Genomic DNA, 25696 nt, shown 5'->3' with positions numbered 1-25696 from the left:
CTCATTGGTGTTCTCCAAGGCTTGGGCCTTATCTCTTCTCTCTCTCAATTTCTTTTCTCATATTCTATTTTCATTATTCCTTCTAAAATAATAACTTATATGAGAACAACTTCCAAGTCTTAACCTCTATTCTCAACCTTTACCTTTACTTTATATATCTATCAATCAATCAACAATTATTTATTAATTACATTCTCTGTCAGGCATGATCCCATAATAACTGCTTGCTAAATTAAATTCATTTGAATGCCTCACTGGCTCTTTATATTCTCATATTTCAAAATTGTTTCAACAATGTTACCATCTAATAACTTATCCATTTTTTGTTAATGGTACCAACATCCTCCTATCACCATATTTAGAATGATAAAAGATTATTATTATTCTCATATTCCTCTCAAAATAACTGAGGCACAGATAGGTGCAATCCAATCAGGTGACAAATCCTGCCAATCTTCCATCTCATTCTCTTCCTACTAGTACTACTCTAATTCAGGCCCTCAACACTTCTTACCCTGAAATAGCTTCAAGAATACCCTACTCCAAATTTTTCTCATTGATACCTCTGTAATCTTCTTGCTTTTCTCTGATTACATCACTCCTATAATTAAAAAAAAAAAAAAAAAAAAGCCTTCCCACCTCCTAATTAATATATAAAATCTTCAGCTTAACATTCAGGGCCTGGCATAATTTGATACCATCTTACTTTTACAGTTTTATTTCACATTGGTTTATATTCTGATTTAATTGGACCTGTCATGTTTATTCTTCCTGTCACTTGCTCTTATTTTTAAGCCTTTGCTCCTATCAGGCCTCTTTTCCCTCCCTCACTTGCTATCTCCATGGATGCCAAGCTTTAAGTAGATTCTCTCTTCAAAGTTCAAATCAGATTCTACCTCCCTGATGAAGTCTTTGCTTCTTTCTCTAGCTGAAAGTAATCCTTCTCACACCACATTTCACATGATACTTTATCTGAATGTCTTCTTTGAACTTATGGCACCCCACTTTGTTTTTACAATTGTTTCTGTATTATCTTTAACCCTGACTTTATACTGTAAGCCTCTGGAAGTTAGGAGCAATCTTATTTCATCATTGAATTCCTAGTGCCCAATGCAGAGTGGGTACTTTAATTAAAATCTGTGGAATTAAACTAAGTTACCAAATTTTTGGTCCCTTCCCATGCCACAGGGATCTGTGGATTGAGGGGTCTCCAGGCAGAACGTGGAGGTTGATCAATGCTAGATTTAGGTTGAGAATGGCTAGGAAGAATAGAATCAGCACTCTGCACTCCTTGTACTTGGTTCTGAAAATAAAAATATCACAATAAACATTCTGTGTTTAAGGCCCTAAAACATTTAGAACTTCTAGGGTAGAAAAAAGTTATATATACAACAAGAAGATAAGAAAAGAGGTATTTTCATTTTGGCCCATAGATTCCTGATAAATCTGCCCACAGCATAGGGTGCCTTTTGCATTTTTAATGACAAGTTCCAGAGAACAGTAGAGAAAACAGTAGAAAAAAAATTGAAATTGCAGCTATATGTCTTATTCAGCTATATTCTTATTCCAAAAAAAATAAGCAATTCTTCTTCTTCCTTTAGAATAATGTAAATTAAACTGAGGATGAACTGTTTTGACTTTTATCATGACCAATTGCCTGAATTTCTCAAGAATAATACTAAACTTGCTGTTTTGTTGTTGTTTTGCTGAGGCAAGTGGGGTTAAGTGACTTGCCCAAGGTCACATAGCTAAGAAGTGTTAAGTATCTGAGGTCAAATTTGAACTCAGGTCCTCCTGACTTCAGGGCTGTTACTCTATCCACTGTGCCACCTAGTGCCCCAACTTGCTGGGGGGTTTTTAAACCATTAATAAATGCTCAAAATTTTTAAAACAAATGACTGATTTCCTAAATTTCTGAAGTTGAAGTGATTAAATTAGTCAATATTCCTAGAAGCTGCAAAAGGTCATAGTCAGGAGTTTCTTACCTGGGATCTTTTAGGTTCAATCATTTGGGAAACTCTGCGAACTATTTCATCAAATGTCAGCCCAGTTAAGGATCTACCATTAGCATCCTTTAATTTTCGTAAAAGGTCTGTGAGCTCCTTCCTGAAAGAGATCAAATACAACAAGCTCCAGGAATTCTTATTATCCTGTAAGCATATGTCCTCTAATCTAGACATGAAAACATCTCACAGGCTTCAAATCCAGTGTCCTTGTTCTAAGAAATGATGATCACATATATCTATGTGCAGTCACTTGATACTCAGCCCTCAAGTTTCTCAAGGCTCCCTTTAGACTGCTGAGACTGCTAATATGTCAAGTATTTCTTCCCCAACCAAAGAGACTTTAATATTGTCATAGAAAGGATAGCAAAAGGGCACTGTGTGTAAAATCAATTTACCATTCACTTATTTATGTGATAAATTTATGCTTCTCAACTTGTTTCTCCCTAGGACTGACATTTTCCTACTTAATCCTGCTGTTACTAGGCCCTCAGCTCCTCTGCAAGTAGAGTTTTCATCAGAAATACTGAAACATCCAAAAAGAACTAAGGAATCTAATCAAATGAAATCGTAATTGTAAAGTGCACATAAGCCCTACATAAATGTTAGGTATGGTAGTGGTGGTAGTAAAGTAGTAGTAGTGTATGAAACATTCCTTTAATGATCTTATTCTCTCACATTTTTCAGTATCCTCCAGGACTAGACAAGACAAAGTATTTTCTTCATGTATTGAGATGCAGTGTAAATATCATTAGGGTACCTGTAGAAAACAGTTAACACTGGATTTGGTAGCTGGCAAATTTGGGTTCAAATTCTGGTTCTGCCACTTATTCAACCTGCATAACCAACCTTGGGCAACATGCTTAACTTTTCTGAGTCCCATTTTTCTCTATACAAACTGTGGGGGTTGGATTAGATTAGTCTGAAGGTTCCTATCAACTCTAAAATCCTACTAAAACAAAGAAAACTATTACTGAAATTAGCATTTTATACCAGGCCTCAGTGCTTTACTTTCATCATCAATTTTATTGTTGTGAATTTATTAGACCTTAATTTAAACCTGAAACATGGCACAATGTACATTATGTTTTATAGATATATAAAATACAGGACTTCCCATGAAGAGATTCTCAAAGACCAGAATTGTATAGAGAAGTGAGGATAAAGGAAAGTTCAGAACCCTAGAGTGGAGGAATTAAAGGGCCTGTCACTGATGGGTCATAACTAGGAAGGTCCAATTAAGAATGCCATTATTTCTCGTGCTCTGCCACATTCCTTAAGAAGAAACTAAGGTCCCTAAATAACATTAAAAATGTAACAAACTTAAACTAAAGAAAAAAAAATCACTATCTATACAACAATCAATCAGAACATTTCAAGAAAAATTGCTACAGCTAGATGCCTAACAACTGGATAGGTTTAGGTTCATGGGATCATAGAATTGGATGTGGAAGGAACTTTACTGGTCATTAGGTACATTATGATTAAGGGATTTGACCAGTTTCACAAAGCTAATAGTAATAGTAATAGTAATAGGTCGCACACCTAGTGTCTGAGGTAGGATTTATACTCAAGCCCTCCTGCATCCAGCATTCTTTCCACTGTCATTAGCTAGATGTCCATTTCAAGATGGGCTAATCTAAAATCAAAGTTTAGGATTAACACTTTAAGAAGAAAGAAAGGAAATGAAAGAAAATCGAGATTTCCAATTGGGTCCATGATACTACTTGACATTTCTATAGTGTCGCAGAGTTTTCAGATTCTTACAGCAGCTCCAAGCATCAGGCAGAAGAGACAGGACTTATTCCCCTGCTCTTTTTTAAAAAAGAAAGATCCTGAATTTCACAACAGGGATTCGCTAAAGTCACTGGCTTTGTAGGGACACAGCTGGACCAGAACCTAGATCACTGTTGCTCCCACTAAGCCATGCTGCTTCTCTTCTATCAATTTCTTAGCAAAACTTTGTCTTCTTCCTCTAGTAGAAGCAACTGGGAGGTATGGTGGAAAGTACTGGACCTAGAGGAAGACCTTTGTTCAAATCTGGCCTCAAGACACTTACTAGCTATGCACCCTCAGCAAGTCACTTAACCAGCATTTGCCTAAGTTTTCTTAATTGTTTTAAAGTCAAGAAAACAATAGAACCTACTTCCCAAGGCTATTATAATTCAACAAAATCATATTTGTAAAGCTCTTAGCATAATACGTATCACATACTAGACATTTAATAAATGCTTTTTTCCCCCTTCTTTCCTTCTGAGAATATGGTAAAACCATGGCCAGATTTTTGTAATAATAAAATAAACATTTTAAAACATGTCAACAAAATAAATCTAACTGCAGTAGTAATCCATTTAGTAATCCATTTAACTTGTATCTATCATTAAAGCAATACTACCTGCTATATTCTGGAAAGGCAGTTTTCAGTTTATCCATAATTCTCTCCCAGCTGATTTTGATTCGCTCATTTCCAATGACTGATTCAGAAATTCTGGTTTCTAAAACTGGAACTTGTGTAGGCTGGGCCATACCTGTCACCTGAAAGTATGATAATATCACTGACATAAGAAATCTTCTAATTCAACACAACGAACATTGTTTAAAAACTCAAATATGTACATATGGGAAAAACTCAATGCCAAGGGTTGAGAGTTCAAAGAAAAATAGTCCCTACCCTTAAAACCTGACATTTTATTGGGGGTGGAGAGGAAGAGAGCACATGGTGCCACATGGACTGAAGGAAGCAAAAGACTCTAAGGTATGGAGGCAGACATAACAAAACCTGTACAAAGGTGAGGGGATGGGAGATGAGTTGTTAAGTTGGGGAAAAGAAAATAAATAAGAAATCAACTTAATATCAGAAAACATTTCCTAAAAATTAAAGCTGTTCAAAAATAGAAAAATGATAATGAGTGGAGGGCTTCCATCAGAGGATGCAATTGGAGGAACTGTCAGGAAGTACTTTGCAAAGAATTTCTGTTTAGAACCAGGAGAGGCTGGATCAAAACAGGGATTTTTATCCTGGGGCCTATGGGTAAATATAAGATGATCTGTGAACTTAAAAAAAAAAAAAAATTACCTTTATTTCAATATATTGGTTTCTTTTTTAATTGTAGGTTGGTTACTATATAGCTTTAAAAACATTTTTTTGAGAAGGGATTTAGAAGGTTTACTAGATCACTAACAGGGTCTTTGACACAAGAAAAAGTTATGAATTCCTGAATGTCTGATCTCTGAGATCTTAAGATCTCTGAGATCCCTTTCACACTCTGCAATTCTGTGATTGAATTTTTCAACTGTCTTTTGGAATTGTATGGGGTCATTTGGTGAAAATAACAAATGGTTTCATGTTCTGGTGCAATCCTTATATCTACTCCTCCATCTCCACCTTATATCTCCAACTTATATCTACACCGCCTACTCCACCAATAGCTGAGAGATTAAAAAAGAAGGGGAAACAAAATGTGAGACCTAAAAATACCACTATAACAACCACTACCAAGGATTTCCCCAAAGCCCACCCTCAGCTATAAGAAAAAAGAAAATGTTCTACATCTTAAACAAATAATTTTATTTACCAAAGGTGGTCTAGACTGGCTACTAGTAGAGCCAACTCCAGAGTATGATGAAGCAAGTTGAGGAGAATTGGGAATAGCTCTCAAGGAATTTTCTTTCATGATATGCTTTCCCAAGAAATGCTGCATCTGTAATGAGAAAGAGAGTGTGGGGGAAGGGGCTTAAAGTGGCTATGTAGAGAATATTTGGGGCTGAATCTGCTTGGCAGAATCAAAACATGAAGAATACTAGAAATATAATGTTTACGTGCATAAGTAACATGAAAAGGCAGAAATATTCAATTCAATAATTTAAATACCTACTGTGTACTAAACAGTAGGCACTGTGCCAAGGGTTTAAGAATACCAAGATATCTGTAAAAGGGGTGTGTGTGTGTGTGTATGTATGTGTTGGGAATTGGACTAATCAATGTCTAAGATCCCTTCAGCTCTAACATCCTTTCTATAGAAAAGAAAACCTGATTGAATTACCATTTGTACATGCTGAGTACAAATATTGACATTTTTGACAGTATATCTTAATTCCACTAAACAGTCATAGAATCACAGAATTTTAGAGCTGGAAGATTTGAGAGATTTGAGAGATAGTTTGGTCCAACTCTTTGGTTTCATAGCTGAATGCTGAGACTATGAGAGAAGGTACCCTTTTCTCTCCTGTATTTTAGGAGAAGTCACAAATATATGCTAGGATTCCCAGTATATGCTGACCTTTCAAAGTTGGAATGGGAGAGTGTTAAAGGCAGAGCATGGGAAAGAATACTTCTGAAACTTCCTGCAGTGACTTCAAATTAAGAATAATCACTGGTTTCACTGTTCTTCCCAAAAGTTAAATAAACTTTTAGGGTACAAAGTGAACTCTTTTGCCACCAGTTTCCGGTTTGAGGCCTTGAAACTAGCCATACTGTAAAGAACAAAGAAGGAACCTAAAAAAGGAAGTAAAACAAACACTTTGGCTTTCAGGATGGTTAAATCTAGATGGCTGCTAAATTAAGGCAACTTTGAGGTACTACTTCATCTTTCAGACTGGCTAAAATGGCAGGAAAAGATAATGATAAATGTTGCAGGGAATGGGAGAAAACTGGGACACTAAGCCATTGTTGGTAGAATCATGAACTGATCCAACCATTCTGGAAAGCAAATTGGAATTATGCTTAAAGGGCTTCCAAACTGTATACCCTTTGATCCAGCAATGTCTCTAATGCATCTGAATCCCAGAGAGATCATCAAAAAGGGAAAAGGACTCACATGTGCAAAAAGGTTTGCAGTAGCCCTTTTTGTAGTGTCAAGGAACTAGAAATTGAATAGATGCCTATTAGTTGGAGAATGGCTAAATAACTTATGGTATATGAATGTTATGGAATAGTATTGTTTTATAAGAAATGATCAGCAGGATGATTTCAGAGAGTCCTGGAGAGAGTTACATGAACTGACGCTAAGTGAAGTGATAAGAACCAAGAGAACAGCAACACCAAGATTATGTGATGATCAACTCTCATGGACTTGGCTCTTTTCAACAGTGAGGTGATTCAGGTCAGGTCCAATGAACTTGTGATGGAAACCATCTGCATCCAGAAAGAGGACTATGGGAACTGAATGTGAATCACAACTTAGAATTTTCATCCTTTTTGTTGTTTACTTTTTTCCTCAGATTTTTTTCCTTTTTGATCTGATTTTTCTTGGGTAGCACAATAAATGTGGCAATACATTTAGAAGAGTAGTATATGTTTAACCTATAATAGATTACTTGCTGTGGGGGAGGGCAAAGAAGGAAAAAAATTTGGAACACAAGGTTTTGCAAGTGTGAATGTTGAAAACTATCTCTGCATGTAGTATGAAAATTTTAAAAAAGTATTATTTTAACAAATTTAAAGTCTGGGTAGCTGCTATAGAGGGATTTCCAGCATTATATGAAGTTGGACTAGATGTCTAAAAAGTTGTTATGCTTAAAGGACCCCCAAATATTAGACAGATAACGTGGAATGAAAAAATACAATGAGATTAGATAATTTTAGGTCATTATGAGGTTAGAACTTCCCCTATATATTATAGACTTTCCAGGTGCATTACAGTCTGCAATCTGGGCATTATTCATTGATCTTTAACTTATAGCAAAAACAAAAATGTGTTGTACATAAAATGTTGTAGACAAAACAGAAATGGGGCAAGGAGCAGACTTGTGACTTTAGTGTAGAGAACTCCTTTTGTACAAAACTTCCCTACACAGTGCTGATCAACTACTTATCTATAATATAGAATCTTTAAAAACTGCTTACAAGACAGGAAAGTGAAGTATCTTAGCCCCAGTCACAATGACAGTGAGTATGGAAGTTAGAAGCAGGAATCAAACTCTGGTGTTTTCAGTTCCAAAATGCACCATACCACACTGCCCTGCAATAATAGCAATAACTCTTTATATTTGTCTAGTACTTTGTCACTTACAAAGCATTTTCCACTAAATTAATTCAGTTGATCTTTACAACAGCCCTGTGAAGTGGATACAGCTGTTATCATCTGCATTGCTTCACAGATAATCAGAGGCACTAAGTGCTTTGCCTTTGTGATTCACAGAGCAAATCTGTAATAGGGCCAGACTTTGAACCCAAATCTTCTAATTCCTTCCACTCTGCCTTCCTCTGATGCCAGCACTGGCACTGATCTTTGTTACAGAGCACAACTGTTAATTACCAAGAACATCCTGAGCCTCAACGAAAGCACACAGTATCCCCTCTTTCAGATAACTGGCCTGTTAAGGATTCTCATTCCACTTGACTTTGCTCAGCTGTTTTGGTTTTTTCCCTTATTCTCCATGGCTTGACTTGGTTTTGCAACAGTCTGATCAGAGTTAGAAAGTTTTCTTGGAGTGGCTGCAGTAAAAGATTTATCTGCACAGCTGTGAAATGATCACTGGCTTCAGGTTTTGGGATCATGTGGCTGTTATCAAGAAACTCTAGGAGCAATTTTAAATCAGGGATATCCTGGAATCAGATTGAGTTGGGCCGGAAGGTAACTCCTCTTGGCCATCTTAAAACCAGACAGAGTGGACTACCAAATTATCACAGTATGCTTTGGGGTTACAAGTAACCAACTGGTCTACTCATCTGCTTGTCTTCTGTGACTCTGAGGTCATGTTAACAGTGTCATGGGAGAAGGTTCAGACAGTACACCTAAGGGCACATGGGTTAGGTCCCTCAGTAGTTTAGGGATATATCTCACTTTAAGTATAGAATTTTTTGTGAGTCTGAACAGTCATATCAGAAAAGCTATAATATTCAAACCTAGAATAACAATGATGGGCTCACAATGTACATAAGATCTGAATTTATTACAATTCTAAACAAGAAAGAGGGCTTGCATCAGCTTCTCTTGATCAACTCCAGATTCTGTGATTGCAGCATAAATTCTAGTTTATTCTGTCTTGAAGCCTGCTTCCAGACAAACTATTCTAATTGTATTAGATAGTCTTACTCTATATAAGAATAAAGAAAATACTGCTGGAGGTACAGTAGACCTGACCCACAATATCTCTCTTCAGCATCCATATTTCTAGTCTGTCAATGTTTCATTCCTTTAAGAACATTTTAGAAACATAAACATTTGACTCAGTTAAGAAATTATGTAACCAGGAGAGCTAACTCATGAGCTAAATTCAACATTAGTAAAGAGATACTGCTCAGAAGAGGTTCATGGATGAGCCTTCAAGGACTTTGCAGGATGATTTTGACAAGTATACACCTACCTACACATACGCTATCTGGGAACTTAATTTGGCTAAATCTAGAGAAGGTAGTTTCCAGGTTGGCCATAGGGAAATAGCTTGAACATAGCTCTCCAAGGCCATCTTTTGTGCTCTAACAGACCTGCAATCAGCATTGGTGGAGGGATGATTCATATCAGTGGAATCATGATGCACTAAAATAATGAAGTAAAAATAAAGTTAAAAAAAGAAAAAAAGGACTTCAGTTTGACATCATCCCCTAACAGAGAGTAAAACTACAATGGTAAGTGGTAAAATGATAAGTCTTGATTAGCGTAATAGTGGTGGTATAGGATTAAGAAATATAGATAAGAATTAATAATGTGGGGAGTATAGGTTAATATTCAACCTAGTATTGGTAGGGCATCAAAAAGGGGAATGTTTAACAACTAAGAAACAAGCACAAAGAATCTCTTATTAGATATCTCAAGGTAGGTGTCTAAGGAAAATTGATGGGGTTAAGTTAATGATTAAATGAAAAAAGGATTTCTTAAATGCCTACTATGTTCCAGTCACTATGACGAGTGCTTAGATTATAAATCTAAAACTGAGACAGTCTCTACCTTTAAAGAGTTTACACTCTAACAGGGGAAACATCACATACAGAGCAAGGATGACCAGGGAAAGAAGCTATGTTCTAGGAAATCTCAGGTATTGTGAATGGAGTCAAAAGGCAATCAATTTATTAATCTTTCTAGTAGCAACAGTCTGACTATTATTCCAACAATAAAAGGTAGAAAGTTAGATAAAAGAGTGAGCAGCAGAACCTTTTGAGATTTTCTAAAAGATGAAGATATCTTATACAGCTATTATGTTCTAATGTATTAGGATTAATTTAGTAACATAAGGTCTTTGAGAGTAGAAACTTTTTTAGCATGTGTATGAATGTAATTCTTCTTACTATTCACAATATGCTCATCTTTAATTCTGAAATACACATTTCATATATAGTAGAAATTCCATATTTTATATGATAGCATTACTGCTTTATCAAGATAAAGATAACTTTCAAAAATTCAATATTTTTTACCAATATATCTGGACTGGGTGGTGGTGGAGGAATCTGTACTGGAGGCAAGCAGTTCAGAGGATAACCATTCTTCACCAGAGCAATTTGTTCATTGTATTGCGTCTAGTGAAAGAAAAAATGTATAGTTTAGAATATAGTCTATTTTGAACAAACAGAATTTGACATTCATTTCAGTTTAGTTTGCATCCTTTAATGTGGTGTAAGGCTAGAGTGTGACAGTCTATTTAAGAAACTGATTTCTGAAAGTAAATTCATGCATTTGTTAGTGAAAGAAAAACAGATGTAATATTAATTCAAATATCTTTACTAATATAATAATGTTCAAATCCATAGCTCTCACACTCTCTCTACCTCTAGATATTTATACTATAAGTCATTAATTCTTAGATATGATTCCAAGAACTGAAGTCTAACATATTTTTGACTTCTTGGTGATCTTTCCACGGTCTTTCTTTGCTCTATATTATTCCTCATATAACTGGGAAAATGTGGTCTCTGAAAAGAAAACATTACTATATGATGATCAATTCTGATGTATGTGGCCATTTTCAACAATGAGATGACCAAATCAGTTCCAATAGAGCAGTAATGAACTGAACCAGCTATCCCCAGTGAAAGAACTCTGGGAGATGACAATGAACCACTACATAGAATTCCCAGTCCCTCTAATTCTGTCCGCCTGCATTTTGGATTTCCTTCACAGGCTAGTTGTACACTATTTCAAAGTCTGATTCTTTTTGTACAGCAAAACAACTGTTTGGACATGTATACATATATTGTATTTAATTTATGCTTTAACATACGTAACATGTATTGGTCAACCTGCCATCTGGTGGGGGAAGGAGGGGAAAAATTAGAACAAAAGGTTTTGCAATTGTCAATGTTGTAAAATTACCTATGCATATATCAGGTAAATAAAAACTATTAATTTAAAAAAAAAGAAAACATTAGATTATTGATTCTGTCATATTGAAAAACTCATATTATATCTTACATTTATATAGTACATTTGGATTTACAAAGAACATGCCTCACAAGAAAGGTTCACAGTAGAAAAAGGCAAAACAGTAATGAAAACCACTTGCCTATTGGTAACATAGGTAAGAAGATGTGAACCTGAAAGATATCAAGTTTGAGGAACAATTGAGGCAGTCTTGCTTTGTTTGGTGCGTTGCGTTATGTTAAAATGATAATGCTGTCCATTCCCAGGATGGAATAGGTTGCCAAATCATAAATGGATTGGGGGTGGGGTGGGTAGAAGAAAATACAACATGGGAAAACTGGAAAAGTTCCTAGCTCTTCCTAAGTCAATTCTTCAAACAAAATCACAAAATTTTACTATAAAGTATGATAAATTTCTACATGAGATGCATCTACCTTTTCATGGCCAAAATATATTTCAATCAACCATACCACAACTTTTCCCCTCTCTTAATCTCAATGATAAAGTTTTCTTTGAGTTTTTACAAAATAAGACTTTTATGATCTCATTCATAACTAATAAACTTATTTGCTTTCACTTTATTCTCCCACCCCCCCATTCATACTAATTCACACTAAAAATTAAGTCAGCTGTTTACTTTTACTTTATTATTTTGGAGTTATATTTTAAATTCTAAGAAACTATATGTCAAACATGGTATGTTATTCCATCATTTCCCAGAAGTTAGGAAAAGAGGGAAAATTTATGAAAATCTGACATAGCATTACTTTCACATATCAATTCCAAGTCCCAAAATAAAAAAAACTCACTTTTTCGTTAAATGAAATATAAATATAACTTAATACACAATATCATTTGTATATATCCAATAATTACTTCTAAAGAGACCAAGTTTTATTTTAAGACTATTGAGTATAAATTCATATTTTTCTTGAAAATGTCCTTACTCTGCTGAATGCAATTTTGTTCCTGACGTCTGTCACAATGGTATCCCAACTTTCTACAGCTGCTTTTAGCTGAGGCGATTCTGGATGACTGGTACAGAAAAAAAGTGACACATGATAAACCGATGTCGTTTCAAATACCATTTAAGTTGCCCTAAAATGCTCTATAAGTTCTTAAATGCAAATATCATCATATAAGCTTAAGGTCTTATGATGATGATGATATGCAGGTAAGAATCCAAAATGCTGAACTACATTGTACAGACTGGCAATGTTTTCATGTATTGCCCTTTTTAAACACTTCATCCTGAGCTCATAGATGAAATGTCCTAGAGTAGGAAACTGCAAACCAGCAATGAAAACAACCAGTCAAAAACTCTTCAAGTGGATGGAAAGTTACTTAGAAAGGGTTTGTTTTTTGTTTTGGGGTTTTTTTTTACATTTTAAATTGTAAAATGTGATGCCTTTCATCAGAAAAAAAAAAAAAATCTGCTAAATCAAAGGCTTCTTGTTTTTTTTGTTTTGTTTTGTTTTGTTTTGTTTTTAATTCAGGAAGAATTTATTTAGGATAAATTAACCTAGTTATTTTCCCAACCAATAGTATTTCAACATGGTGGAGTGGAAGAGATGGAGGGGGTTACAGGTTGGGGGAGTAAGAAGGGATATGGGGGAAGAGGGGAAGAGAAGCCTGTCATAGAAGGAAAAGTCCTTGCCAAATAGTGAATGAGCTGAGCGGATTGTAGGCACTGACTGATGGATGATGTGAGTAACAGGTTAAGTAAGAGTCCACTTCCACTGCATAGGCCAGGCCTCACAAGTATTAAAGCAGGAAGTGATTCAAATCTATCACTTCCCTTACAGATGTAAAAGCAGCCTAGGTACTTGTGATCACCTGAGGAGAGCTTTCTTCTTATCTTTCAAAAGGTTCCCAGGGATTAGTCAGATAACAATCCACCTTCAAAACCCCCCAGTCCCCAGGAGGTAATGCAGAAGCCTGCTTTCCTCTTTGAGGTATAAGTCATTAATAAGAGCATCCACATAATGGAAACCAGCATGATCTCAATTTCAATAGTTTCTTTTTTCTTTCCCTCCCACTCCCTACCCACCAAGGATGAAACTATCATATTTGAACCTGCCTTCCAAATATGACCTTAGGTATTGGAGTTACCCTCTAAATGACAAGAGGGACAGAAGGCTTTCAAGCACAGGCCTTAAAAGTGAGAAACTTTAGAAGAAAGATTTCCAATTAGCATGCATCCTATTCTGAAAATATGTAGTCGGCATGCACCTCCAGCGCCTCTATCACAAGCTCTTGATTTATTTCGCTGTGGGAAAAGGGAGAGATCTCCTGGTCATCCTAAGTGAATCCCTGCTGTTTCTATCCATATCTCCATTTCTTGGCTGTCAGCTATCACTGCCCACCAGCAGCCTTCTCAACACTCCAACAGAGACATTAGAACACAGACATGAAAGTGATTAAATGACTTGCTGGCAAAAATCACTTCCTCAGTCCAATCTCATCTCCATAAAAATACATATATTAGACCTTACCCTCATTTTTTAGACATTGTCAGAACTCAAGATGCCCTGAAGGGAGGAAAGGGTTACCTTGATGCCAAAGTGGTTGCACGGATAAGCTGAAGCAGGCACTCCCTCTCAGTCTGTTCCAGCTGATGGAGGCCAAAATCTCTTCGGCTCTGTAGGAACCACACCTAAAAATTTTTAACATTCAAAATAGCTGAAGAGACCTTTCCAAATCTGGCATGTCATTTACAATTCACCTGGAATGCAATGTTAATGATTTCTCTATTTCTGCTTCCAATACTCTACTATTGTAAATAATGGGGGGAATCTTCAAACTGTACAGACTTTGGGGTTAAACGCTTGAGAAACTCTCCTGGGAGAGGCCTGCCTCAGGGAATCAAGATAAAGTGGTTTCATTCTATTATCTTGGTGGGACTAGTTAAGTCCAGGACCACTCCCTACTTAGCTCAAATTGAAGTAATCTCATTTAGTTGGAGATCTAGATTGCCATCAACCCCTATAGAGCTGAAGATTGGCTCAGGACCACTCCCAGTTAATGGTCCCATTTTACTGGAAATCTAGGTCTGGGGGCAGTAACCTCATTCAATTAAAACTTCAGTCTCAAATCTCTTTTAAAAGAGCAGCTTTGGGGCTCATTTCTTTGCAGAGGACCTAAAAGCAGGACTATGCCTTGCCAAAGAACCTCTCTCTCCTTGGCATAGCTGCCTGTCAGGACCCTCTGCCCGCTGAGAAGATATTCTCTTTTCAGCATTAATTCCCCTTTATCTCTCTGCCAGGACTTTGCAGAAGGTCCAAAGCAGCTTGCTCTGCTTCTAGGACCCTGCCTTCTGAGAAGGAAGGAGGAACATGCCAGGCCAAGGGACCTCTCCTTGGCATAGCTGCCTTTGAGGACCCCCTGCCCGCTGAAAAGACACCCTTTTCTCAGCATTAACCTCTCTTTATCTTTCTGCTAGGATTTCTCTATACTCCTTGTTTATCTTTTTGCCAGGACTCCTCTGCTAGACCTTTACTTCTTTGTGGGGACATTGCCACTGAGGAAGTCAGCCTCCTAGCAAAGGATGACTTCTCAGTGACAATAATCTTCTTTTTGCCAGTCTAACTTTTTGGGTTCATAAATTATTTTATGAAAGACCTGTGCTGACCAGGAGGACTTCCCACAACTCTCTGTCCTGCACCAAACCTTGTCATTTGGTTCCCTGACTGGGAATCAAAGGGATCCAAACCTCATCATAAACACAAAGCAAACCATGGTTTCTAGTTCATCATGCACATCTGACAGACACTCCATGATGGAGTAAAGCCATGCAGTTCTCTGATGACTACAATTTTACTAAATATCAAGTTTGGTAGAGGAAACAGAGCATAGTGAATAGAGTGGCCTTCAAAGTCAGGAAGACCCCAGAGCTCAAGTCCTGCTTCTAATAAACACTATAAATATTAGTGATGGGACTCTGGGAATCATTTAAGTACTATGCTCTTAGTATTCAGTGTTATCAACTCTAGAACACTAGCAGTTGCAGAGAAGATGAATAATTACATTAGTAGAATGCATTTCTGCATGTGGGAGTTTTCTCTACCCATGAAATAAGTCCAATCTCTATTTCAAATCCTCTAACAGGCTAAGTAATCTATAATAAAAATACTTAAATTAAAAGTGACCTAAGTGGAGAAATTTAACCTAGAAAAGAGTCAGAAAAGAAAATGAAACTTCTTTTTAAGTAAGATACTGTCATAAGGAATAGGAAATAGATATGTTTAGCCCAGAAAGTCACAAGAACAAACATGGTATGTGTTGTTATTGTAATTCTTCAAGTAGAAGACTCAGTGAGTATGTGGTAGTGAGAATACCTTTTTTTGAATAAGTATTGGACTAGATAGCTCTTAAGTCTTTCTCCAGTTCTGAAATCTGTGATTCTGTAATATGTTTCCATTAAGAGTACTTTATTCTAGTACTATTATTAATAGCTCTTCTGCAAAATCAAGCTACCCCATGCTTTATTCATTTTGGTGTGAAAAGCACTGTGGAAGATATAGCAGCTGGAAGTTAGCATTCAGGGACGCATTGTTTAGTTGCTTGATGTGGAAATGTAAGACTACAGATACAAAGAGGGAACATGTTGCATTACAGCAAGGATCAAGTGATGACAGAGAAATAACTTGGATTAATTTTGAAAAACATTTGTCAAGAGCATCATTACTAGGGATTTCTGCTTCATTTTTTGATAAGGCAAAGAGCCTGCAACCACCCAGACCCATGAGCTGGAGCTATGGTCGGTCCTCAAGTGTTTTTTTTTTTTAATTGTATTAAGGGCATTATGTATTGGATTACTGTATTTAATTGTATTAATGGCAATATGAGTTTTATATTAAACTGTGTGGCAATAAGCAAAGTTCAGTTAAGACTTTCTTATTTCCTTTTTTTTTTTTTTTACCTCTGCTGTTATAGCTCTATTAGTTTCTCCATTCAGCTTGCTCAAGCACTTCTTTGCTTTAGCTTCCAGCTTATTTTTCTCCCTTTCCCATTGAGATCTAAAATATGAAAAAAAAAACAAGAGTTAAACCATAAGGAGAGTTTTCAGCACAGACTGCATGCCAACCACGGGATGGCCTCACAGAGGTGAAGGCAGAGGCTGTATAATGTCACTCTCCCACTCCCCACTTCTGTGAAGCAGCAGCAATGCCCAACAGGATTTAGGTATCCATTGTCAAGATTTTGGGAATTGCTTTCAAACAGTTTAATATCTTACTGAATTCCACAGATTGTTTTCCCAGAAAGCAAATGATCTTCCACAAAACCTAATTTCTAAAAATATTTTCCATCTCAATGACAAGAGCAACAAAAGATTATCCCTCTTCTCAATTCCTTTAGGTCATAACTTAAAAGCCTATATTGATTATTTCAGTGATAGTAGACCCTTGTGTATGTGTATACATGCACAGACATGCATTGTGGACTCAAAGGAACTTAGCGGGACTGAATATCAGTTTAACTCATTCCACTGTATTTTCCCAAAAGCCCAGCATTCTTTATCCAGTAAACCAAGAATGTCCCTAATGAAGACCTTAAGTGAAAAATGCTATTAATTTTATCTCCTTTATCTTAAGATAAATCATTACTCCATATGATAGCTCTTCTCTCTTTAGTTCTTCTTTATAATGATAGACTAGGATAGTTAAAGTTCTTATCATACAGTACAAATATTTTACATTTTATTTGACAAGCATCTAAAAATCATCTCCGTGCTTTCTTAAGATAAACACATGAACTCAGGATGGCTCTCTTAATGAAAATCAAGATACACTATGATATAAGTATTTGGAGTAAAGTGTGAAATAGTCAGATATATTAAATACAGGCTAGAGGAATTAATTCATCATTGAATTACCAGTTGTGTGATGTTGGATAAATCACTTAACACCTCACTACCTCCAGGCAATTCTAAGATTTTAAGTTGCCTGAAAGTTGCTAAGCTACACTGTTAAAGAATGTTCCCTCACCTAGAGTTCTCTACATTGCTGAAATCATAGCATATATCAAAACATATAACATATGTGTATGTGTAATATACACACATAAATATATGCATGTACACACAGGTGTGTGTTCGTATTAACATATCATATACATACATATATAAATATAAGTAGCATGTTCAGTTGATGAAATTCCCACAGGGATTTTAGAGCATGAGCATTCATTGTGACCAGAAAATTAGAACCCAGTTACAGAATGTCTGCACATCCTCCAAAGTCCATGGGGAGACGTCAGTGGAGACACTGTACATGCTCATAAGAGCTGGACTCTCAATGGACAATCCTGGTCACCTACTTTATAATGATTTCATCTATCTGTGTTTCCGTGTCCTAATACAAGTCCTTGACAGCTTGAATGAAATCTCAAAGAATTTTATAATTATTCAAAGCAAAAAGTGAAGTTATAAAATATACCTTTCTGAAGCAAGTTTCTCTTTAAGCTTCCTGATTTCAGAATCTTTAGCTTGAATCTCCTGCTGTAATCTAGGAAAATGAAAGATAATATCACCAAAGTAAAAATGATCACTCATTATCAAAGTTGGAATGGCTTTGTATTTCATAAAGAATAAAAAGTACATCCACTTGAAACATCATTTTTAGTTTGAAATTTAAATGGACATGGTTTCTACCTGAAATAGTCCTTCTTACAAGGTTTTTTACCCTTCCATTTTTCAAAACTCCCCAGGAAAAAAAAAAAAGCCAACAAGGTAGAAAAGTATAGACTTGCTTTGTATTCCCAAGTTAACAAATAGATCCCAGAGGGACCATGGGAGAATGACTGTCACCTTTCTGGACTTCAGCTTTTGCATTAGTAAAATGGAAATAGCATCTTTTGATGCTCCAAAACTCCTATGAAGATTGAGGATTTTAAGTCCCTCAGAAGAAAGACAATATGTCAAACCATGCAAATTAGACAAGAGCTAGGGTCTAGAGAAAATTAGGTTGGGCCTGAAAGTGTTGTAGGCAAGTAAGAATTTTAATTAAAACTTAAAATACAAGCCCATGGCACTGGTGCTGTACTAACAGTCAATTCCATTGAGTAAATGTAAGAACCCTGGGTGAACATGTTGAAGAATTTGGACAAACTTATAAATGTGCTGGTAAGTTTTTTAAAGTTTATTTACAAGAATAGAACATAAAACTATAGAGTGATTAAAAAAGTGGCTTGTTGCCTGATACAAATCCTATCATCCATCCCAGATACTTTTCTCTCTTTACACTCTCTTATTTGGTGACCTCATCAACTCCCACAGGCTAACGTCACTCTGCAGCTCCCTCAATGCCACTAATCCAAGCCTTGTCTCTCTCCTTTCTTCTAGTCCCATATATCATTCCCTATCTGCTGAACATAAGTTCTAGCTACAACTAGAACTCAAAACACATGCAAAACAGGTAACTTTCTCTCAAACCTATTTCTCTCCGAACTTCCCCATTCTGATGGATGGGATCACCATTTTTACAATCTCTTGTCACAACTTCAACTTTATCCTCAATTATTCTCTCTCCCTTACCCTATGTAACTAATTAGTTGCCAAATCTCACTGTTTCTACCTCCGTAACATCTCCAGCATCCATTCCTTTTACTCTATTTACATGGACACCACTCTGGTTCAGACCCTTATCATCTCTACTCCCCTCTCCAATATCATCTCCACAAAGCTGCAAACTCACAAAGTAAGTTTCCTAAAATGCAGGTCTGACTATGCCATCCCCCTACTGAATAAACTCTTATGGATTTCTATTGCCTCCAGGATCAAATATAAAATTCTCTGACCTTTAAAGTCCTTCACAACACAGCCCCAACCTATATTTCCAGATTTGTTATTCATTGCTCCCTTTCTCCCATTCCACAGTCCAGTTAAGTTGGTCTTCTTACTCTCTCACACCAGATAGTCATTTTCAGTCCTCATGCTACTGGGCATCCACAAAGCTTAAACACAGTTTGGTCTTGCCTTTTCCTCTAAGAAATCTTTATTTCCTTCAAAATTCAGCCCCAAATCACCTTCTACATGAAGACTTTTCTCCACAAGCATTAGTGCCTCCCTCCTCCAAAAAAAACCCAAAAAACCTAGTATTTATTGTGTGCGCACATCTTGCCTCCTCTGGTTAAAATGTAAGCTTCTGTAGAGCAATGTAATGATGGTTTCAATTTTTGTCTTTGTATTACCAGTGCCTAGTACTGTACCAGGCACATAGTAAGTACTTTATACACATCTATTGTTTGATTCTTAAATTCCTTTTCTTTCTGCTGCAACTTCTATCCCTATTCATAAGTGTGTTTCTACCTTTGTCTTATTAAGTTGACTAATAGGGAGATATAAAGACTATTTTTTCCTGAAAATCTGATACATGTGGGCCCTCAAGATGCACAGAGTTTTGGTTAATAGAAATTATTGAAACTATAAAGTATGCTCTCAGAACCTTACAACAAGGAACTCTAAAGTTCAGCAGGCTTGCCTCATCCTACATTTCTGAGTCTGTCAATCCACCTTTTCTCTAAGCTTTTCAGAAATGAAAAAGGAGGCTGTGATGGACTGAGATTGCAGAGAGGAAGAAAAGGGTCTCAGTAAGAAAGGTTTCATTCTCTTAATTAGAGAATTATATAAGTTTTACCATTTTAAGGAGCTAAATAAATAGTAGGAAAGTAGAAAAGTCTCAAAAGTTATATTTTTACCCTTTCTCTGGGTGTTTCCATTATTTCACTATTATATTTAATGGATTTTGGATTAGAGTGGGTAAAAATATAGTACATAGCTGGAGCCTGAGAGTCAGAAGATCTGTGTTCTGGGACTGTCTCTAATTAAATGAGTGATCTTTAGCATGTGACTTCACTCCCCCCAGGGCTTCAATCTGTGATTTCCTTGTTTTGACAATTAGATTGTAGACTCCTTGAGGGAAGAAAATTTGCATTCTACTTCCTTTGCAGAGTCTATGTAATATAGGCATATACTATAAGTAGATGCTTAATAGATTATACAAATTAGGCGGAAAAAAAAACTTTACAAAAATCACCTAGTCCAATTTTTTTTTATTTTGCAGACAAGGAAACTGAGGCCCAAAAATATCAACTAATTTGTCAGAAAATAACCAGGCCAAAACAAAGCTAGAATTTAAATCTAGATTCTTTGGTTCCAAATCTAAGGTTTTTTCCAGGAGGGGAAAAAAAAAAAAAAGTAAAGCTATATCTCTATGTGGGATGGATGTGAGGCCTTCTCTTCTAGCCCCATACTATGGCAGGGGTGAGTTCTGTGAGGCCTTCTCAGAGAACTCACCCCTGCCATAGTATGGGGCTAGAGTTCCAGGAAATCCTCTCCCTTTTTGTACCATTGTTTAATTTCACACAAACTGCTTTGTAACCTATAGTCCCCCTGTTCTTGTACTGTAAGGATGGAATACTAAATCAGGGACATCTGAGGCACAAGATGTGATAAAGTTGTTTAAGGGTATAAAAAGCCCTACTCCATTGCTTGTCCTTTACCTCACTTCCCCAGATCAGGGGTGAAGGTGACATACGAATTGAATTAACTGTTTTCTGCTCTGGCTCTGAAAAACATCTATTTGAATTATTTTGGGTTAGTAGTGGTTGTCCCACACATCCCTAAGACTGTTGTTTCCTTTCTTTTGGTTAAAATCCATTATTAGTCTTTGAGAAGTTTATTCTAATTCAGTATACCTAACCTTATGTCCTCCTAGTATCTACATATAAATCTTCTATTCCAGGCATTCCTAGAATTTAACTTGTACTTTCCTATAGTTGAAGTGCGAGAAATGAGGGTTGAGAGATCCCCTGGCTGGTCACAGATTTTGCAAAAGAATTCTCAATCCCGAATGAATGCAGGTGAGAGGTATGTGGCAAAAAATGGGTTTATTACACTGAGAAAACTTTCTCAGCAGGCCAAATCCTAAAAGGTTTTGTAGCACAGATAGGTTTTTAGCAAAGATAGTTTTACACTGAGAAATAACTTCCTCAGTGGGCTTTCCTGATTAGGAATTTGTGACGGTTTGGGGTTCAGCCTTTCATTATATTGGGTTGTAAGCCTTCTCTTGCTGTTGTCTATTCTATAGATGGGACACCCAAACACCCAGGAAGATTTGGGCTATCAGAAGCTCTACACTAAAGCAGAATTCCTTGGCTGGGGATGCCCAGACTGAGAATTCTTGCATTTTTAACAGAAACACCCCTTAATAATCAGTGAATTTGTCACCTCTCTACCTTTCCAGGGATGCCTGAGAGGACAGGCACTATAGAATCTGGGAAGTCTAAGACTTGTAGCAAAATAAAAAAACAAAAAAACAAAAACCTCAGTGTGATGGGGGTTGAGGTCCCTTTAAGATTCCTTTCTGATTCCCAACCCCCCCTAACCCCATGGCTGAAGAAGCTAGGACCTTTGATTCATAAATCCTGGTCAAAAGTACTCTTTTGAATTCCTTTGATATCCGGGCTTTCCCAGTCCCCACCAGATCTGAGTTAACTTGGGCTTTCCCAGTCCCTCACTATCTGCTCAGGTTTCCCCAACCCCCACAAGCATCTTCTTCCTTATCTAAAAACCCTCTGAATTCTATTCAATGCTAACCCTGGCTGAAACTAGCCAGGAGCCTGGGACTCCACACCTTCAAGATTATAAAAAGGGGAACCTTGGAACCCACTTTTTGCAGGAGCCCAAACATGGCATTCTTATGTCAGTCATGCCAAGGGTTCCTGTCCACCCAGCGCCAGCTCTGGCCCTGGTGTCTTTCTACCTTTACCCTTACTTCCAAACCCCTATAATAAATCTTTTTATCAATCTAGGTTTTCGGGCCTGTAAATTCCTTTACAGGGGGCTCTGAGCCGCTACTAGACTGCATTTAACTATGTATCCTTGTGCCGAACCAAAAGGGGTTGCCCCTTACCTAACTCTCATCATGTGGACTTTTCCAAAAGGAATTTAGCGAAGCTAGGTTTTAGCAAAGGTGGGTTTACACTGAGAAAATAATTTTCTCAGCAGGCCAAATCCTGAAAGGATTTGTAGCAAAGGTTTTGGGGTTTCAGACTTTGATTATATTGGTTTTTGTGGCCTGAAGCTAGGGAAAGATCTCCAGATGAGTTTGAGGGACTAATTTTCAACTCAGTAAAGGGTGGTGAGATGCCCCAAGCTAAGATCTCCAGTTGAATTGTAGGTGAAGACGACTATGGGTGTTTCCCTTATGAACAGGAGGGTGAAGCCCCTCCCAGAGGTCAGAAGGGGTTTGAGATTTTTAGGAACCCAGGTCTATCCCCCCCCCACAAAGATCAAGGGGGACACATAAGAACATCTCTCTCTCTCTCTCATGACTACAATTTCTAAGACCTTTAATGACCTTCCTAAGATTTCTAAGATTTAAATAAGGATTCAGACTAAAAGATCAAGCCCTGATTTTTGGCCACTAGAACTACCTGAAATACTAAGAATACTAAGAATTTAAGCAAATTAATGCTACCAATTCAGAGAATCCAAAAATGAGTTTTGCCACGTTCAACACTCCTCTCTTTTTAGCCTTGACTGGTTTGGTCTAGAGCATCTCTCTGGACTCAGAGAAGTAAACATTTCATTTAAGAGCTCACAGCTATGACAAATTCCTTCTTTTCACAACCCATCTTAACATTAATATGAAAGAAAAAAATTACAATTCATATCCCTTCCCAAGCTCTCTCCCAATAGCATAGAAGTTATGAAGATTTTTATATATAAAGCATTACCCTATAAAAATGCAAAAAGAAGAAACAATCAATGTTTGCAGTGCTGTCTAAAGATAGAAACACTAAACTTTATTATTAGAGTTACAAATTATTCCAACTCTTTTGCAAAATGATTTGAATTTCAGTAAGAAAACTCACTAAATATTTATGTTTACATCTTTTAATCCAGAGTTCCTATATAGCCCAAGTAGGTGGGGAAAAAAAGATATGAGACAAATATTCATGGCAGTATTTTGTGTGAAAGCAAAAAGTTGGGAACAAAGTGAGTGCCTTTCTATTAGAGAATGCTGAAAAGCTGTAAGCATTATATAATGGAACATTATTGTAACATAAGAATATTAAAAAATATGAAAAATTCAGAGAAGCATGGGAAGACCTGTATGAATGAATACTGACTGAAATAAGAAAAACCAGGAAAACAATAAACATAAAGACTACACTGAGATGAATGAACAAAGATAAATAACGCATAACTAACTGTAACAATCAGTATTAATCCAGAGGAAAAAATGAGAAAATGTATCTTTCTTGTTTTCCTGGGAGAGATGGTTTCCTTTGGATGCAAAATACTACATACGTTTCAGATATAACTGCTGAGTGGTTTGGTTTTGCTTTATTGGTTTGGTTTGGTTTGGTTTAAATTACAAAGAGCAGCTCACTGACATAAGACATCAAGGAAGCAGAGGTAGATCCAGAAATAATTATAATGGAAAAAACAAAAGGTATCCATAAAAAGCTCATTTTTCTAAAGGTCTTGCTCCAGTTTTTTAATATACATCCTGATGTAGCTCTAGAAGGGCAACTGTTCTCAAATTAACACCTCTATGCTAATATTTTGTAATATTTTGTGGGTGAAGTTTATTTGGGTGAAGTTCTTTGTTTCTACATTTGCAAGTATGAAAAGATGATTCGTTTTGCTTGCTGTAAAAAGGCATAGGTCAAAATGCTGGAGAAATAAAGACTGAGAAGAGTACAAATTCAAGCCAGCAAGGGCAAGGGAATGGGAAGTAGCTGCTCTTCCTGGATTCAATTTTGATTCAATCTCTCAGTTCAAGCCTTGTGAATCACAGTGATGGATAAAAGAGATAGTGCTCAATTGACTCTTATCATATCAGTGAGGAAAGCTTCTACCAAGAGAGACATTTATAGTGATTTTTATTATTCAGTTGTATACGACTCTGTGGAGCACAGCACACTAGTACTGTCCAAGGGGTTTTCTCGGTGAAGACACCTGAAATGGTTTTAGCATTTCCTTCTCTAGTGTATCAAGGCAAACAGAGTTTTATGCTTCTTGCGCAGGGTAAAGCAGCTACTAAATGGCTGAGGCTGAATTTGAACTCAAAGCCCTGACTCCAAACCTAATGTTCTATATACACTGAGCCACTTAATTGCCTTCATGTAAAACGATACAATCTATGATCAGTCACATATAAGACAAAGAAGAGTCACAACTTGAAAACTAATTAACCCCCATAAATAAAACTATTATCACTAGGCTTGCCCTGCACATAAAAAACCAGATGCACAGAGCAATCAGTGACTATGAGCTCCTTATCCAGCTGGCAAGGCAAATTCTATGATTATTTTTGCTTTGAAGAGATCCCAAGTCTGGTTTAGAATCACTAACATGTGGAGCCACAGCGCCACCTACAGGGTACATGTGGTTTTCCTATTTTAGAGACTGTCTTGCATTGAAACTATTAGAGCCAAGGCTTCCCTTCACTTCCCTGCACTTACTTGCAAACCTTGTGGTTTCCAGAAGAAACTTGTTGGTTAAGACCAGAAATGATTTTATCTTTGTCTTTAATCTGTACTTGCTTCTGTTGCCACTGAAGAATCATGGCTTCCAACTGTTTTTTGAAGTCCTATTAAAGGAAAAGTAGCATATTTTAGATAATGCTATTCAGGGCACCAAGAAAAGGAAGAAACGGCAAATGCTGTTGAAATACTACTAAAAATAATAATAAAAATATAATAACATATAATCAACAATAAATTATAACATATGATGAATAACAACAACCTTTGTTTATAAGAAAAGTTAACACACTATAGGTATTATCATATTTGAGTCTCATATTAGGTCTTATAAGCATTAGCTACATTTTACAGAGAAGAAAAGATTAAGTGACTTGATAGTGAAATGCTCTGATTCTTCTCAGAATTAAAGTGAATGAGTAAAAGAAATTTTGCTTACTGCACATTGCCTCCGTGCTTCCCAGAGTTGCTGCTGCTGCTGCTGCTGCTGCTGCTCCCTAATTTCTTCTTGACTTTTTACAAGTTTTATACTTGGTTTGTTCCTTGTGCCCTGAGAAGAGAAAGAAATGTATCTCTGAGCTTTAGTTCAGCTGAAACGATGCTTTTCCCCCTTAGAAAAGGATTTTTACTTAAGGAAAATTTTTAGAAGAAAATTTAAAGATGCAGTAAGACAATGCTGAGTCAACCAAAGGTGTTCTGATGCACTGATTTCTTTTTATGGTTGTTGTGACTGTTAAATGGGAAAGCATATCAATTTCATAATGTTACTGAGGAAAGAGAGTCACAATTTAATCCTCAAAGTGATAGCCAAGGCTGTCAATGATACTCTACTTTCAAGAGGTTTGTTCTGTTATCAAAATTGAAAATGAAAGAAAAGTATTACCATTAGGTCAATGT

At 36.6% G+C, this 25696-nt stretch overlaps 1 protein-coding gene across 3 annotated transcripts in view; it reads right to left on the bottom strand.

The window, feature by feature from the left end:
* DZIP3 (DAZ interacting zinc finger protein 3) overlaps window positions 1–25696 on the bottom strand; it is a 111114-nt gene that overhangs the window by 5362 nt on the left and 80056 nt on the right. For 2 of the 3 annotated variants that reach the window (XM_074301127.1, XM_074301128.1), the window contains exons 18-28: window positions 25239–25349; window positions 24779–24906; window positions 17740–17808; window positions 16224–16320; window positions 13855–13958; window positions 12250–12337; window positions 10360–10461; window positions 5579–5704; window positions 4399–4538; window positions 1986–2106; window positions 1160–1303 (exon numbers count right to left, since the gene is read on the bottom strand). In XM_074301127.1, the coding sequence (XP_074157228.1) occupies window positions 1160–1303; window positions 1986–2106; window positions 4399–4538; window positions 5579–5704; window positions 10360–10461; window positions 12250–12337; window positions 13855–13958; window positions 16224–16320; window positions 17740–17808; window positions 24779–24906; window positions 25239–25349 (1230 nt within the window). The remainder of the gene's footprint in view (window positions 1–1159; window positions 1304–1985; window positions 2107–4398; window positions 4539–5578; window positions 5705–10359; window positions 10462–12249; window positions 12338–13854; window positions 13959–16223; window positions 16321–17739; window positions 17809–24778; window positions 24907–25238; window positions 25350–25696) is intronic. The other variant, XM_074301129.1, reaches the window with a different exon arrangement.

Source organism: Sminthopsis crassicaudata, chromosome 3 (genome assembly GCF_048593235.1).
Source record: "Sminthopsis crassicaudata isolate SCR6 chromosome 3, ASM4859323v1, whole genome shotgun sequence".
Classification (NCBI taxonomy): domain Eukaryota; kingdom Metazoa; phylum Chordata; class Mammalia; order Dasyuromorphia; family Dasyuridae; genus Sminthopsis; species Sminthopsis crassicaudata.
Note: the sequence above shows the minus strand (reverse complement) of the source record. Positions and strands in the feature narration are given on the sequence as shown.